At 40.7% G+C, this 15,296-nt stretch overlaps 1 protein-coding gene across 1 annotated transcript in view; it reads left to right on the plus strand.

Moving 5' to 3' along the window:
• stard13a (StAR-related lipid transfer (START) domain containing 13a) overlaps positions 1 to 15,296 on the plus strand; it is an 84,892-nt gene that overhangs the window by 1,234 nt on the left and 68,362 nt on the right. The window contains 5 exon segments of the mRNA XM_034683273.1: positions 1,055 to 1,169; positions 2,229 to 2,391; positions 3,055 to 3,115; positions 3,209 to 4,234; positions 10,853 to 10,987. Coding sequence (XP_034539164.1) covers positions 3,497 to 4,234; positions 10,853 to 10,987 — 873 coding nt within the window. The 5' untranslated portion in view covers positions 1,055 to 1,169; positions 2,229 to 2,391; positions 3,055 to 3,115; positions 3,209 to 3,496.

Raw genomic sequence — 15,296 nt, forward strand, 5'->3', positions numbered from 1 at the left:
CTTTTTTTTTTTCGTTGTATTTTTAATTTATTCTATTTCTAACATTTTTTATATACAGCACTTTGTGTTACAATATCATTGTATGAAAAGCACTTTACAAATAAATTCTGATTGATTTATTGAAACAGAGTCCAAACACCTATGATATTCTCCTTGAGGCCCATGAGCAGGTTTTTATGTCTGCGTCCTGTATGAGACTCACTGGACAGATTGCATCTTTTCTTTGTTGTGTCATATTTTGACACTGTTTACACTGAAGACAGTGTGAGGCTGTATAGAAACAGTCTGATGCCATCAAGAAATGTAAGATTGTTAATCCCATGCAACAAAAACAGAAGCTTACAGTGTCACCATGCTGTCCTGTCATTGCATGACAATACAAGTGACGTTTTTGTAGAAGGGACCTTGTGAAATGCCCTCTATGATCAATCTGACTCAACTTTATAACAAACCTACAGTCACAAACAAAGGCAACACATGGTTACTTCAGGTTTACATCGAAACAACAAAGAGACAGTTCACTGTTTCTGTCATTACACGTCTCTCCCTTCAGGCGAGTGAGGCCAGAGTTTTAATCCCATGTTTCTTGTCATGCTGCAGCTGGAAGGTACATTTATCTTTGCTTATCTGACTGAATGCATGTGAATATTTGTTGTCAAAATGATGGTTAGTTGCATATTTAACAGGATATGTACAGCACACAGTGTGCAGCTAGGCTGTTTCATGTAGTTCAGTGGTGATATACTGATGTTTTTCCCAGCTAATCTTACGTTCCTCCCCTCAGTGGATCGTTACATTTAAAATAACACTAATCACAAACCTTGGCAGTTATTACACTATCTGTCTTGCTTTTCTCTAATTGTTTTGTCTTCTGTAACAACCTGTCAAACCTCCTCATGTTTTCCCTTTCCTCTGCTGTTCTTCCGCCTGACCCAGGTAACTATACCTCCTGTATGACAGGAATGTTATATGTGGAGGAGCATGTCTCTGCAGGTTGGCGTAGCTTAAATGAAATATGTGTTTGGGCTTAATTGAAATGCATACATCATCACAGCGTTGTGGGACAGAGTCACTCTGGAGTCTGTGGGGGTCGGGGATGAAGATTTTTCAGGTCCATTCAAGCAAGACGGCTCATGAAGTTCATTCATAAGAATCAAGTTTAATCATGAGTAAGTATTTTTTATCAGTCATGATATTCCTGCTGTGTTATTTAATGGTTGGAGAGTGGTATTTAAAGGGTTAGTACACTCAAAAGCAGTCCAAATTTCAAGTGGCATTTGGTTTGCATGTAGCATGTGGTTCTTAGACTTATTAAACTCAGTATAAGATTATATTTCCCAATTTTTTCAGTTGACATAATTGTAAAACAGTCCTCTAACATACAGGTTACAAGGCAATTAGTTAAATATCACGAAACAGTTGAGAACACTTAATAATGTAACGTTTTTCATCAGCTCTTTAGTCAAATATTGATTCAAAAAACGCTCAGACTAACTCTCGACTCTTCCTGCACCCTCCACCTTGACCAGATCTCTCCCCCCTCTAGTCCTTGAGGGTCAAACAGGCCCCAACAAGCAGCATCAGCCTGAAAGCTAACGTACAAATTGCAGGTCTTCACTCCTGACCAAAGACATTCCCTAAAAAAACATGAAATTTAGTGTTTGCTGGCAAACCTGTGGAATTCCACAGCCCACTGACAGCTTTGTGAGCACACCACAAGTCCTTTTTAGTCGATCCAGGCTTACACTTTTTCTCTTGTTAGAAATGTATGAACTGAGGGGCGATTAAAATAGGATTAGAAAGCATTACCTCATGTGTAGTCGAGGAATGTGCTTCTGAAGTAAAAAATCCTTCCCCTGGAGCAAGAATATACAGCTATGAGTGAAGAAGAGGCACAGGGAGGGGTAAGAAGGTGCACTGAACACCCGAAGCTTTTAACTAAACGTCAATTCAATCAAGTCTGATGTACCTGCAGCTTTTCAACCAGTTTGATCATTTCCAACCATTAGCTTCAAGTTCAATAAACATGTTTTCCTCCTTTGCTCATTCTTTCATTCACATGCAGAACAACACTCACTCCTCTGACTCACACATGCACACACACACTTACACACACTTGCATAAATAGCTCAAACACCTGCCTGTGGACCTCGCTGTCTTCTTGCTGAGGTAATGTAGGAGGGAAAAGCATTCCTCAACCCTTTCTTTTTTCTCTCCTCCCCTCACAGCATTTCATTTCTGTTCAGAAGTAAACCAACACGGTGTGTACAATAACCCTCACGCAGCGTGGAAGAACGGAGCAGGATACCTGTTATACCTGCCGGTGCCCGATCTGCAACCTCTGATGTGTTCTTGGACTACGCAAGTTCTTTGATGACATGGAAACATCTGGTATGTTGGGAAAAGAATCATGGTATCCTTGTGATGCAAGCTTTTTTTTTGATAAGCTCTTGTTATGGATATTATTTGGGATTTAATGACATCAAGAAATTACCAAGACATTAAGAAGATTTCAAGTCCCCGTAGTGCAACTTTTTTTAACGTGTTGACACATGGCATTCAAAAATATTAGGAAAAAATGACTCTTTGTTTGCATGACCGTGTTATGAGACTCCTCCTGGGAGTAATTAATTTAATTTGAGACACACACACACAGATGCAGTTTTTATTCTCTCAAAATGAAAGGATTTTAGCTCAGTTTTAGGAACACTTTGTGTTTGCAAGACAAAGAAACCATGCTAGGCAAGGAAAGGGTGTGTTGACCGCAGCCAAAAATACCCACCAGGAAAAAACAGAGTGTAAAATGCATTTTTGGAAGACAGAAAAAAAGGAAAAAAACGTGTCAGAGTTACTCAACGGTGTGTTGTGGGATTTCTTTCACACTAACTTTGTTGTCTCTGGTATGGAGCAGCCACAAGGGTGAAGGTTTGACCTTTTAATATCCAATTCAACACATGTAGCATTAGTTTAAGAGCATGAAAGAAGGGAAGTAGAAAATAAATCTTAAAAAAAGAGAGTGTATAAAATGATTGATATGCTGTCGGCTGTTCATAGATGGATAAACCTGCTGAAGCAGCAGAAACCTGTAAGCAAGTCCAGACTTGATCACAGACGGGTTCGTTCATTCATAAAGATGGATAGTTATACATGTTTATACTTTTTATTGTGCACTTAAATGAACACTGTGTCTTTTTTTCTCTTCTCACAGGCATCAAAGGACTTTTCTTGGAGCTTCACATGTGACCAAAGTGTGAACATCATCCTTCATTTCAGCAGCTGTGTGTCACCTGACCTCCATCAGAGCTGCATGAACTCCTGTTCCTGTTCTGTACTTAATGTAAAAGAAGCAGAGCAGGTGAGGACTGGTTCCTGAGTGATGAATGAACATCCAGGTGCTGCTCTGCCTGTTCAGCAGCAGCAGCCTCACAGGCACATTACTCCTCAGGCTGTGAGTGACCTGCATGGTCAAGTTCTCCCCCTGACTTAGACTTAGACCATGTCTGAACCTGTCCCACTGCTGCACTCTGCTCCAGAGCCTGTGGTCAGCCATGCTCACAGACTGATTGAGCTGGAGATGGACTTCAGCTCCTCCTCTTGTGATACAGCTAAGCCAGACACACAGCAGCAGAATGGGCACCAGAGTCCAGAGCGAGCTCCTGGATCAGATCAGGATATGAAGGCTTCAGACTTGGACTGTCAAGCTGCTATTCAGAGATATTCTCAGGAGGAGGAAGAGTTTCTAAAGCCTTGTGGGGCCGTATTACCTCAGCAAGAAGATGAGACATCCCTCTCTGATGAGCTTTATTCTGCTGTTTCATCAGCCCAGGATAAAAGTAGCTGCAGCCACCTTCCAGTTTCTGCAAACACAACAGAGGACTCCTCTTTGGACCAGCTAAGAATAGTAAAACACAAGCCAAGTGCCATCGTGTTCAGTGATTATGATAGCCAAGTGATCTTAAGTAATCGTGACGATAGCTCCAGCGGTGGGGAGTCCTCCTCATCCACGGCTGGAGAGGGAGACGACGATGATTTTCCTGAGACCTCACAATATAAGGAATTCCTGGTCAGCCGTCGCCGGAGAAACTTGAGCAGGAGCAGGAAGTGCCTGAGGAAGAGACAGGATGCCCAGCCTAGTAGCTCCGCATCAAGGGGGCAAAAGCACAGCAAGAAGGAGAAACCTGAGGTCACAGGTAGCCCGGAGGAAGAGGAGACACGGCAGAAGAGTGGACAGCAGGTAAGACAAACATGACAGGGACAAGAGGAGGGATTATAAAGACAAAGACGTGATCAGTGTCGGATAAAAGCTAGAGAGGCTGCAGACCGGCTTATAACACAGCAGAGATTCTCATTGTTATAGTCTGACAGGCACAGCTGTCTCTTTAGAGGGTTGCACTTTGTCATTGTGACAGGGAGCTGACATTCACAACACCAGGGCCTGACGGTTCACATGTTTAATCTGGTTCTAGGTAATGATGATCTAGATTTAAATCCTAATCATCAAAGTTCACATAATCCGGTTCACTTTTTTTTTCTTTTCTTTTTTTTTAAAGTTATATTTTTGGCCTTTTTGCCTTTATTTGATACGACAGCTGAAGAGAGACAGGAAGTATGGGGAGTAGAGAGTGGGGGAAGACATGCAGGAAATGGTCAACCGGCCGGGAATCGAACCGGTGACCCCTGCGATGAGGACTGTAGCCTCTGTATGTGGGGCGCTTAGACCGCTAGGCCACCAGCGCCCCAATCCGGTTCACTTTTGTCCCAGTTTTTGAAAGAAAAACTGAAATGGATCAACTTAATCCAGATACAGACTTTGAAAGAAGACTTAAACCACATTCCCAGAGCTCCAAATGGGACGACATTCTAAATACTTTGTCCACATGAGCCGCCAAAGTCTTTATAATCTGAAAGATCCTCACCGTTGCTTTGGTTTAACTATGATTTTTTTTTTCTAAGTACACAAAATTACAATACAGCAGCACAACACTGACTGGACAAGATCTAAAACACACACACACACCAACAAAACGAGAGAAACAAACAAATAAACATACGATAACCTACAACACAACAAGACTTCGGGGACAATCGATGTGTGGGGTGTATATATTGCTGAGTCATGTTTCCAAAAAAAACAGATAGAAAATTGATTCATTTCAATTAAAAAATGACGTAGTCTAAAACTCAAATATCAATAGGAGTCTATCAGAACTGATCTGTATTCAGGGTGATGGACAACTTAGACCTTTAGAGTAGCCATTAAGGTTTAATTAGAATACTATGTTAGCTATTTGGTTAAATATATGAATAGGACAAAAAACATAATGTCTACTGTATTTCAAGTGCCACTGTCAGGATACAGAAATTCAAATCCAAAGTTTAGAATATACTTTAAAGGTGTTGTGTTGTTTAACCAAGATTTATTTCCTTTCATTTTTTAAATACAGCCTGAATCTAGACCTCTGCTGGGATTAGGGTAATCCTGAATTTTTGGATCAATAACTTCTAGATCCTACTAAAAACTTAACATTGTAATGTTTTGGTTTTCTTAAAGGGGTCATATAACGCTTTTTTCATCAATATATATTGGTCTAAGAGGTCCCCAAAACATGTCTTTAAAGTTTATGCTCAAAAAAACACTTTGAAATCAGATTTTGGTCTGCCTGAAAAGCCCTCTTCTTCATTCCTCATCAGAACACTCTGTTTTCCCTCTGACCACGCCCCCTCCGGAAGTGGATGTGCCTCGGCTCTCCAGCACGTTGATCTAATGTTTACATGTTGGCTGAATATACACGGCTGCTCAGAGATCGCGTTACTTCAACCCTCTGAATCTGATCCTGACGGAGAGGCGCCTGTAGCAGGACCTTTCTGAACGATTGGTCATAGATTTAGTGTTTCTTGTTGTTTTATTTATCAGTATGTAGACGTGTGTCTTGGTACACAGCTACGAACATGTAGCTATGTGGCTATGCTAACTAGCGCTAGCACTTATCCATGATAAATAAAAATCATCCACTAGATCTTCAAATCTGCAGACGTGGGGAGTAAAACCGACCTTTGTGTTTATTAAGACAGCCTACAACTAGCATGCCTCCCTCCTAAGCTCCTTGTTAGCACACATTTGTGCAGGTAATGAAAAACGGAGGAGGGATTCAGTATTATTTTATACAGTCTATGGGCTGAACAAGCTCCGAGCTCTGACTCAGTGACAGACCGGATATTGTTGTTACGTAACAAAAACACGGAAGTCTGAAACGGCTCGTTTCACACACATTTACAGAAAGGTGGAGAAATCAGAACAGGGGCAGAATGGATTTTTTTCATTCTCGGGGGGTTTGTAGACATGCCAGGGAAACATATTTCAGGTAAAGAACCATTAAAAAGTCAATTTTGCATTATATGTCACCTTTAACATATAAATACAGAATAGACACAAGACACCCAGCGACACCTAGAAAAATGATAAAGGCAGGGGGTTGCAGATCTAAAAGACCCACAGATAGTCCTCGACAGCATCTTCTGCCTACCCACTCGCAGCAGTTGTAGCTATTAAAAATGCGGATAAAGAAACTGTCAGTCTTTTTGAAAATGTTCTAGTTTGCTTTTGTAGCTCATTAAGAGGAATCCCCGTTAAATTCAGTCTGTTTCATAAGCAAGAAGCGTAAGTCCTACTTTAACCACTAGAGGACAGCAAGTTGTTATAAATTGTCTTAAATTTCTCAGCCGTTGCTTATTTCCATTTGAGTCATGCTTTGTTTCTGGTAGTTTGACTTTATTGAAGGTGTGTTTTAAATCCTGGAAATCAGTGTGTTTCTGTGATTTTATTTATGTTGCAGTTTTTTTTTTAAGTTATGTTTTTTGACATTTTTGCGTTTTTATTAGATAGGAAAACTGGAGAGAGACGGGAAATGTGGGGAGCAGAGAAGACATGCAGCAAATGGTAGAGGTCGGGAGTCGAATTTGCGACCACTGGGACGAGGACTACAGCCTCTGTATATGGGGCACATGCTTAGTCCCTTAGGCAGACTGTGCCCCTATGCTACAGTTTTAATAGGGATGCATGCTGTATCCTGCACAGATGCACAGATGCATGTATTTAATGTAGTATTTGGCATATGTGTCTTTTTTTGCATACATGTTGCTTCTATAATGTTCAGCGATAAAAAGCTCACAAAAGACGAAAATTCTCAAAAGTAATCCTTTCATATAAATATGTTGAGTAAAATGCAATATTGGCAGGTGAACTCTGAATCATAAATTCCTCTATTTCGTCTCCTGGTTCACCTTGGCATCTCCATCTCCCAGCATGCACTGCACCACCAGTGCTATCCATTAGTGAGAGTGTGCCCCTGACTGCGTTCTCACACCTGTCAGCGCAGCCCTCAGACGTTGGCACGTTCTTATAACAGTCCTCTGGCACAGCGCGCTCTGCTCTGCCCTCTTGGACTGAAATGAAAGGGTCCGTTCTTTTTGTTGTGTTGTTCTCTAATGTTTGACCGAGGAGCTTTTAAAGTCACTTATTGACGGGCGCGGGACTGGGCTCATTTGAATACCTGTTAAGTCAAAGAGGCCTCATTGTGGCTCTGCATTCCTGGAATATCTCTGTACATGCTGTTTCGTCACACTCCACAATGTGGGTTACAACTTTGCCAAATGAAATTATCCGAGGAATTCAGAGAACAAGAAAAAATCAAGCTGCTTTAAGTGAAACAAATCTCACAGGCTTGACTTTAATATCTGACTCTGATAATACAACAGCTTTCTATCATGTCTGTGCAGGTACTGAGATTAGTTCTGTTTACTGGAGGTCATGACACATTACTGTCCCAACCAATGATGAAATAGTTTTTCATTTCCAGGAAATCAGACGCAAGTCCAACCAGCAATAATATTAAATTCCAGTGGTATATTTCAAAATGTGCTGCATGCTGTTCTGGATTTTCTTGGAAATTGAAGCTACTGCTGCTTCCTTTGACAGAACTTGGATTACAGTGAATGTCCAGTACTTGAAAAAGGACAGAATGTGAAAATATGTCATGTTGTTATTATATATTTAAGTCAATTTGAGTGTTGTGTTTCTGAACGTGGAGGCGGATGCTTGAATCTTAAATAACAGAATTAAATATTAAACAGGGAGCTGGTGAAACGCTGCTTTGGACTACTTTCATGGTCCTTTATACTCTTGACCCCTTTTCACTTTGTCTTCACATGTGTCTTTAAGATATCTTTTGAAATAACAAATTAAGAAACAATCTTGAAATTTGCAGGGCCTTACTCATAGGGAGAGCTATCTACTGAATCTAAAATATTTATATGTTTGATACACTCACCACCCATGTAGGGGTGTATTTTTAGCTTCTCTACTCCACAAAGTTGAAAATAAAACACTCTATCATCTGTGAAACATGGAGGATCATTAAGCTGCATTTTTTCTTACAAGGGGATAAAACTGAGCTAAAAGAGAGTCAATTTTTTTGCCCTTTTTTTAACATTGAGATTTTGCTGTCACACTCTGACGCTGCAACTTAAATTTCTGTCACCACTTCGCCTTTGTAATTTTAACTTATACCCCACAACAGCAGATTGATGACTTCACTTTGCATCATGGCGTTGCAGAAAAAGGAGGGACACGATTTGTGAATTTACCGCAGGAGCCTTATATACTCACAGATTTAAAGACATTCTGTCCCACCATGTCCGATGTTAACACTTGCTTGTCTCATCACTGATTAAAATATCCCATTACTCTTAAAATAAGCCACACTGACCTGACAAGTCCAAACATAAATCTTATTCCAAGATATTAAAAGCCAAAAATAATAAAAACATGAATGGTTACCAAATCAGGGAGCACAATTTTCTTGATGGATTCTTTAAAATAAGATGTAATGTTTGAGCAGAAGAAAGTACTTTATTAATCCCCATGGGGGAAATTCAAGTTTTTCACTCTGGGGTTTCTTTGATCATGCCACACACATACGTTTTTTATACATACACTCATGCACAAACATGCTACGGCCATGCACCTATGGAGAACCGGAGGGTCGGTGTATTCATCTTGTGAAGAGGTGGTTGCCAAATGTGTGTCCAGACTTTTTTGATTGGGGCACTGACTTATGCAGGGGTGAAGTGAGGTGTGTGCACATAAACCAACTCAATATTGTTTATTTAACTCATCTGTATCCACCATGCATATCTACTTTAACACAGAGATGTTATATTCCTGCACATAATTCTTAAACTGAACTATGAAACACAACAGAAGCAATATTTAAATCTTCTGAACGTAACTCTTGAAGGACTCAACGAGAAGATGTTAGCCGTGTCCAAAGTCAGTCTTATTACTAACAAAAGCAGCAAATAGTTGATTTTAACACAAGTCCCGCCCCTTTTAAGGCAAGCAGCCAATCGTAGCTTTGACATTTAGGGCGGCCAATCAGAGTTCAGAGTGCAGTTCTCATTTTTTGTCTGAGTCCTCTTTTTACCCATGCAACCACCTCATTCATCAGATGAATTCAGTACGTCAAGGATGTTAATTGGCTTTATTTCTAATAAGCTGATTATTGCTGAAAGTTTGCTCTATAGTGATGGATGATATATAAATGTGATGACGACAGACAAACAGTGACAGCACATGAAGTGAAGGGTCTTTGTGGATGAATCAGAGCGCTCTTACACACACCTTTATTTATTCATGCTTCGACATACACATCAGGATAACGGCTGCTTGGGCTTCACCAGACAGCTCAGACCAACAGGCTAATGAAGAGGTCTTGTATCAGAGATAAAGTGGTGCATTAAGAGCCCTTCCCTTTGTATTTACTCTCACAGAAGCTTATTAAGATTTCATGAACTCTGAGAGCGACTCGCCGGGAGAAGTCGGAGTGTGCCAACATGTGTCTATGTCTGTGCAGTGGTGTGTTCATGTTTGCAGTTGCTCATGCCACTGAAAGGCCTCCCCTCCATGTGTTCTCCCCTCACCCTGACTCTGTCCCCCTCAGTGAGGGTAAAAATAGCACCCTGCTGCTGCACATAGACAGCCTCTCTGTGTTCCTGTGTGTAGGAATCTGGAGATGTGGGGGCTGTAACACACAGGAAATGGTTTTACCGCCCGAGCCGTTACTGCAGATATTTTTTAAACCGGTCAACATGATGGCTTTGGGAATGGGAGTGGACAGAAAGGGTGTGTTTGTGTGTGTGTGGGTGTGTGAGTGGGTGGGTGGATGGGTGGGTGGATGGGTGGGTGGGTGGGTAGGTGTGGGCATGCTTGTGTCCTTGCATGTATGTGTGTGAGTGAGGGGGCTGTTTTTGGACTTCAGGCTCCTCAAAGGGGCCCTATGTGCTGCTATCAGCCTCTGGGACTCTGGGATTGGCAGCGGAGCCCAGAAACAAAGCAGTTTGTTCATTTCCTGGAAGGCCAGTGAACAAGTGTCTCAGTCACAGTCCATGACCAATGGGTGGAGAGGGAAAGGGAGGGAAAGCGAAGGGTTTCGGTATGTGCATGTGTTCAATGTGGAGTGGACTGATATTGAAAACATGATTGCATAACGAGAATCAGCCCCATGGCTGTTTTTATGACGATTCAACATCAGCATCTTATTTTTGGCGTCAGCATTTCTCTTCTATTGAAGGCTCGCGTTATGATAATCGCACTAATAAAGTGTCCCCTCCTACGCAGCACAGGATACACTGTGTCACTGCTCAAGCTGAAGAGCACAATAATCATATGCAAAGGAACCTTGAGGCAGTGAAGGAGGAAGTAGGTGGAGGTAGAGGAGCAGATTTCTCCAGGGTACCTGAAGTGCAAGACTGTGTTCTCACTGATGTGTGTTTGTGTGTGTGTGTGTGTCTTTAGGCTGATGCGTGCGAGTCTATGACCCTGCTGATGGAAAAGCTTGATCACCTGAATAATGGGATCCAAGATGTCCACAGTGCCAACTCCTGCTGCTCAGATGAAGGGAGTGCTGACACAGAGCAGAAGAGCATCATGGTAAGTAAAGTGCATTCAATCCAAGTCAGCCTGATTGATGTATGAGGTGCTTTAAAAGGATTTTACTGAACACTCCAGAAACAAAAGATTTATATAGTTCTAGAAACCAATAGACGATTTATAAAAGCTGTAGATATATAACACAGGAGAATAACACAGGAGTGTACACGCAGTAGACTCACTGTAAACCAAGCAGACACAACGATACACTACTGTTTACTTTCTGAACACAAAATGTTCTTCATGTGTTTTTCCAATGGCAATTGCAATATAAATGTTATATAAAATGATATTTAGTTACTGTTAATGTGCTTTAAAATGAGGATAAAACATAAGAAAAACAATAAAAACACAGAAAAACAATATATACACCCAACATACATCAGACACATCAAACAGCACTCAAACAAAAAGCAAGTGTTGCATCCATAGACTGTATAAATAATGGATGTAGTATCCGTGACATCACCCATCTGTTCCTGAGCGCTGTTTTGAAGCCAATCGACGGTGGCAGCCATATTGGAAATGTGGAACTCACCAGGGCATAGAGGCTACAGTCCTCGTCGCAGGGGTCGCCGGTTCAATTCCCGTCCGGTCGACCATTTCCTGCATCAATCAATCAATCAATCTACCTTTATTTGTATAGCGCCAAATCACAACAAACGTTATCTCAAGACGCTTTTACAAACATAGGAGGTCTAGACCACTCTATGTCAAATTATGAACAGAGACCCAACATCAAGACAGGGAAGTCTGACCCCACCTTAATCCACCGTGAGCATTGCACATCGCAGTATTTAGCTAGTTACAGTGGCAAGGAAAAACTTCCTTATAACAGGCAGAAACCTCAGGCAGAGCCAGACTCATGCTAGACAGCCATCATGCCTCGACTGAGTTGGGTCTGGAAAGACAGATAGAGGGGAGTAAGAGAGAGAGGTGATAGTGATGAGACGAGTAGTAGAAGCTGTTGCCGCTGGAGTCCAGCACGTCCGTATCAGCTGGAGTCCAGAACATCCGCAGCAGGATGACGTCTACGGCAGCTCAGAGGAATCTACGAGACAAGGGAGCTCAGGGACTCCAGAAAGGTCTGTGGTTAGTAACTTTAATGGGCTAGGATCCCAGTGTGTTAGTGCGCCAGTTCCCCTGGCAGTCTAGGCCTATAGCAGCATAACAAAAGCTGGTCCAAGCCTGATCCAGCTCTAACTATCAGCTTTATCAAAAAGGAAAGTTTTAAGCCTACTCTTAAAAGTAGAGAGGGTGTCTGCCTCCCGGACCCTGACTGGTAGATGATTTCAAAGTAAGTAAGTAAGTAAGTAAATTTTATTTAGTATAGCACCTTTCACAGAATAAAATCACAAAGTGCTTCACAGGAAAATATCCAACACATTAAAAGAAACAGAACATAGCATGAATAAAACATTAGTCTGAACACGGTGAGTCGAAGGCCTGTTTTAAATAAATGTGTCGTCTTCACAAGTTTTTTAAACGAGAGGGGCCTGATAACTGAAGGTTCTACCTGCATGTCTTCCCACGCTCTCTACTCCCCACATTTCCTGTCTCTCTTCACCTGTCCTATAAAGGAAAAAAGGCCAAAAATATAAGAAAAAATAAATAAATAAATAAAATTTAAATGAAAATAGAAAAAATAAAAAATCTATGTCATGTAAAACTATTGTATTTATAATTAGGGGTTTCCAGTGTACATTAAGAAAAGTTTTAACATTAATTTTAATGAAAAACGACTGAGTTATCCTCATTGAACCATGATCTGTGAGAATTAAAGAACACCAATTGACCAAATCTTGATTTAACTGGTTAGTAATGGAGTTAAAAATTTGATTTAAAAAATGTATTGGGATTTTTTGGGGTTCTGACACTTTTGGATAATTGAACATGCCCGGGTCAAATTGACCCAGGAACATTATTGCTGTTCCAGAGAAACAAACATAACAGGAGGGTTAAAGTATATCGAGATAAGTATCTATGAAAATGGATCACATTTTGTTTATGTAACTGTTCACTGTACCATTCGTGACCACACACACTCAAGCAGAATAAACCATTGAGTCATTATAGAGCGCACCACACACACGTCGGGGAGCATACTCAGGGGAATGTGCGCTAGGCTTTTAAATGGGGCCGATTAATTAAGAATAATAGTTTGGATGGTCTCCAAGCCTGTTGTTTTTCCACCAATAAAAGCCTTTTATAAATCAGATGGTCTCTGACTCGTATGGCATCCATCTGGAAACTACATTTATCCTCCTGAAACCACAGACAGTAAGAGCTAAGCGCACACCAGCCGACTGTTATTTTAAAGGATTATTTAACATAATTTCTGAGAAAAGAATGAGGTGTGTAAATAGCTCCTGTGCTGCCCTGCTCTCTCAGGGCATTCCAGCTGCCTCATTATGCTTACAAAGTGTAAATCTGGTAACCTCAAATAGCTCTTAAACCAACAGCACAGAACTTTAGGAATTCATATAAAAAAAGGCCATATTTAATCTGGCTAATCTTAATCAAACTGTCTGGCAGGCCGGTTACACAGCAGCAAAAAACAGACACTTTTAGCTCTGTGCATCACACCCTCTGTCAAGTGTTTTTATGTATTTGATTTACAGTGAGGGGGAATTTTAGTGGAGTGGAGCATAACGGGAAGATACACAATCCAGCACATTGTGATGATCAATAAAAGAATCAATAAAAAAGTTCAGTTCAGCTGCTTTTGTCTAGCAAAGGAGGAGCAGAGGGGGCATTTGTCCAAGAATGTCAGATATTTATGGGGTAGTAAAGATGAAATGATCTCAGCACAGCACAGTAAAGTGAGATTTTATTATGATGGTGAAAGGTTTTCAGGGTTGGGTGCCAGACAGAGTGAGAGACATTGGTTTGAATTAAAAACACAACTGTTTAAATAGGTTAAGTATCAGAATGTCCCCTTTAATAACCCAAATACTTTTTCCTCCTAGCTTTTTGAACAACAACCAAAATGAAAAACTGAAGAAACAACCATCTGCACTTCATATTGTAATCCCATATCACATGATATACATCTCCTATCTCTAAATCATACATCGAAAGACCTTTAAATCTTATATTTAAGCCAGTGTTGTTTTCATTTAGCCATGCTAGCTGCACAGCTAAACAAGTGTGGGCAGTGTTGGTTGTTTGGCACACCACTTTGTTCCTGACTGAAATCTTAAACACTGTTAAATTATAAAGTTTGTGGACATTCACATGACATTATGAAGCACAATCATCAAATCAAAGTTTATATCCTCCCAATACTGTGGTTTATAACTAAAGTCCTGCTAGCCTCTGCTTTACTGTTCGATTAGCAGTAGTTAGCTAATATTAGCATGGTAGCACAGCATACTAAGATAGTGAGCACAGTTAACATTGTAACTTTTACACTCATGTGAGTTTACATTGTCATTATCAATCCACTAAACTTTTTATTTGGCTCAAAGAAACACAAAAGTTGCCCAGAGCACTGTAAAGATACTAGCTATAGCTAGGGTTGCCAACTTCTTCAATACTGAATAAGGGACAGGTGCACGGTGTCATGGTGGTGTGAGCATGATGTGTGAATTCAGTGTATATTCATATTCTGATTCAAGTGTATATATTCCCTTTAATCCTTACTGTATCATAATGTAACCTCATATGAATAAACCTCAAAGAAACCTTAAATTTGGCTCTTTACATCAAAAAACAGGCAAAAGAAAAATTTAATGCAAAAGAGTCTCGACTGACTCGAGCAGTCTTTTGTCCTTCTGCACAGTTAGAGGGAAATCCTTACATGACAAGTCAGTTTACAGATATTTGAAGTTCATATTTTGATCAGCTCTGTGCTGCATCTGTTTCTTGAGTCTGACCATTTAATGACCATCAGAGAGAAAATCCTCTGTGATTGGATGACAGGCGGTGTGATTGGCACATGAGCTGCCACTGCTGTTTTTATCTAATCAAGGATCTGTAGAATGCAGTCTGCTGTATTTACAAGAGTTAATAGTCAATATATGGGACAATTGAGGTCCCATATGAAACAAACCGATTTAGCCCGGGATGCGGGATGTCCTGGCTAATACGGGACAGTTGGCAACCCTAGCTATAGTTTAGCATGTCTGTGTTTGCAGGGTTTGTGTTCCTCTTCTGTCAGTCTTGTTATGGCACAAGGTTTCATGTACTCATCAGTGTTTGTTCTGCTACACCAAATGTGTGTTTTCATGCTCAATATGCCTCAATTATATTATATACAGGGTGTTAATGTTTTCCCTTTAACACCCACAGCCTCATGTTTGTAGCA

The sequence above is a fragment of the Notolabrus celidotus genome, chromosome 5, assembly GCF_009762535.1.
Source record: "Notolabrus celidotus isolate fNotCel1 chromosome 5, fNotCel1.pri, whole genome shotgun sequence".
NCBI lineage: Eukaryota > Metazoa > Chordata > Actinopteri > Labriformes > Labridae > Notolabrus > Notolabrus celidotus.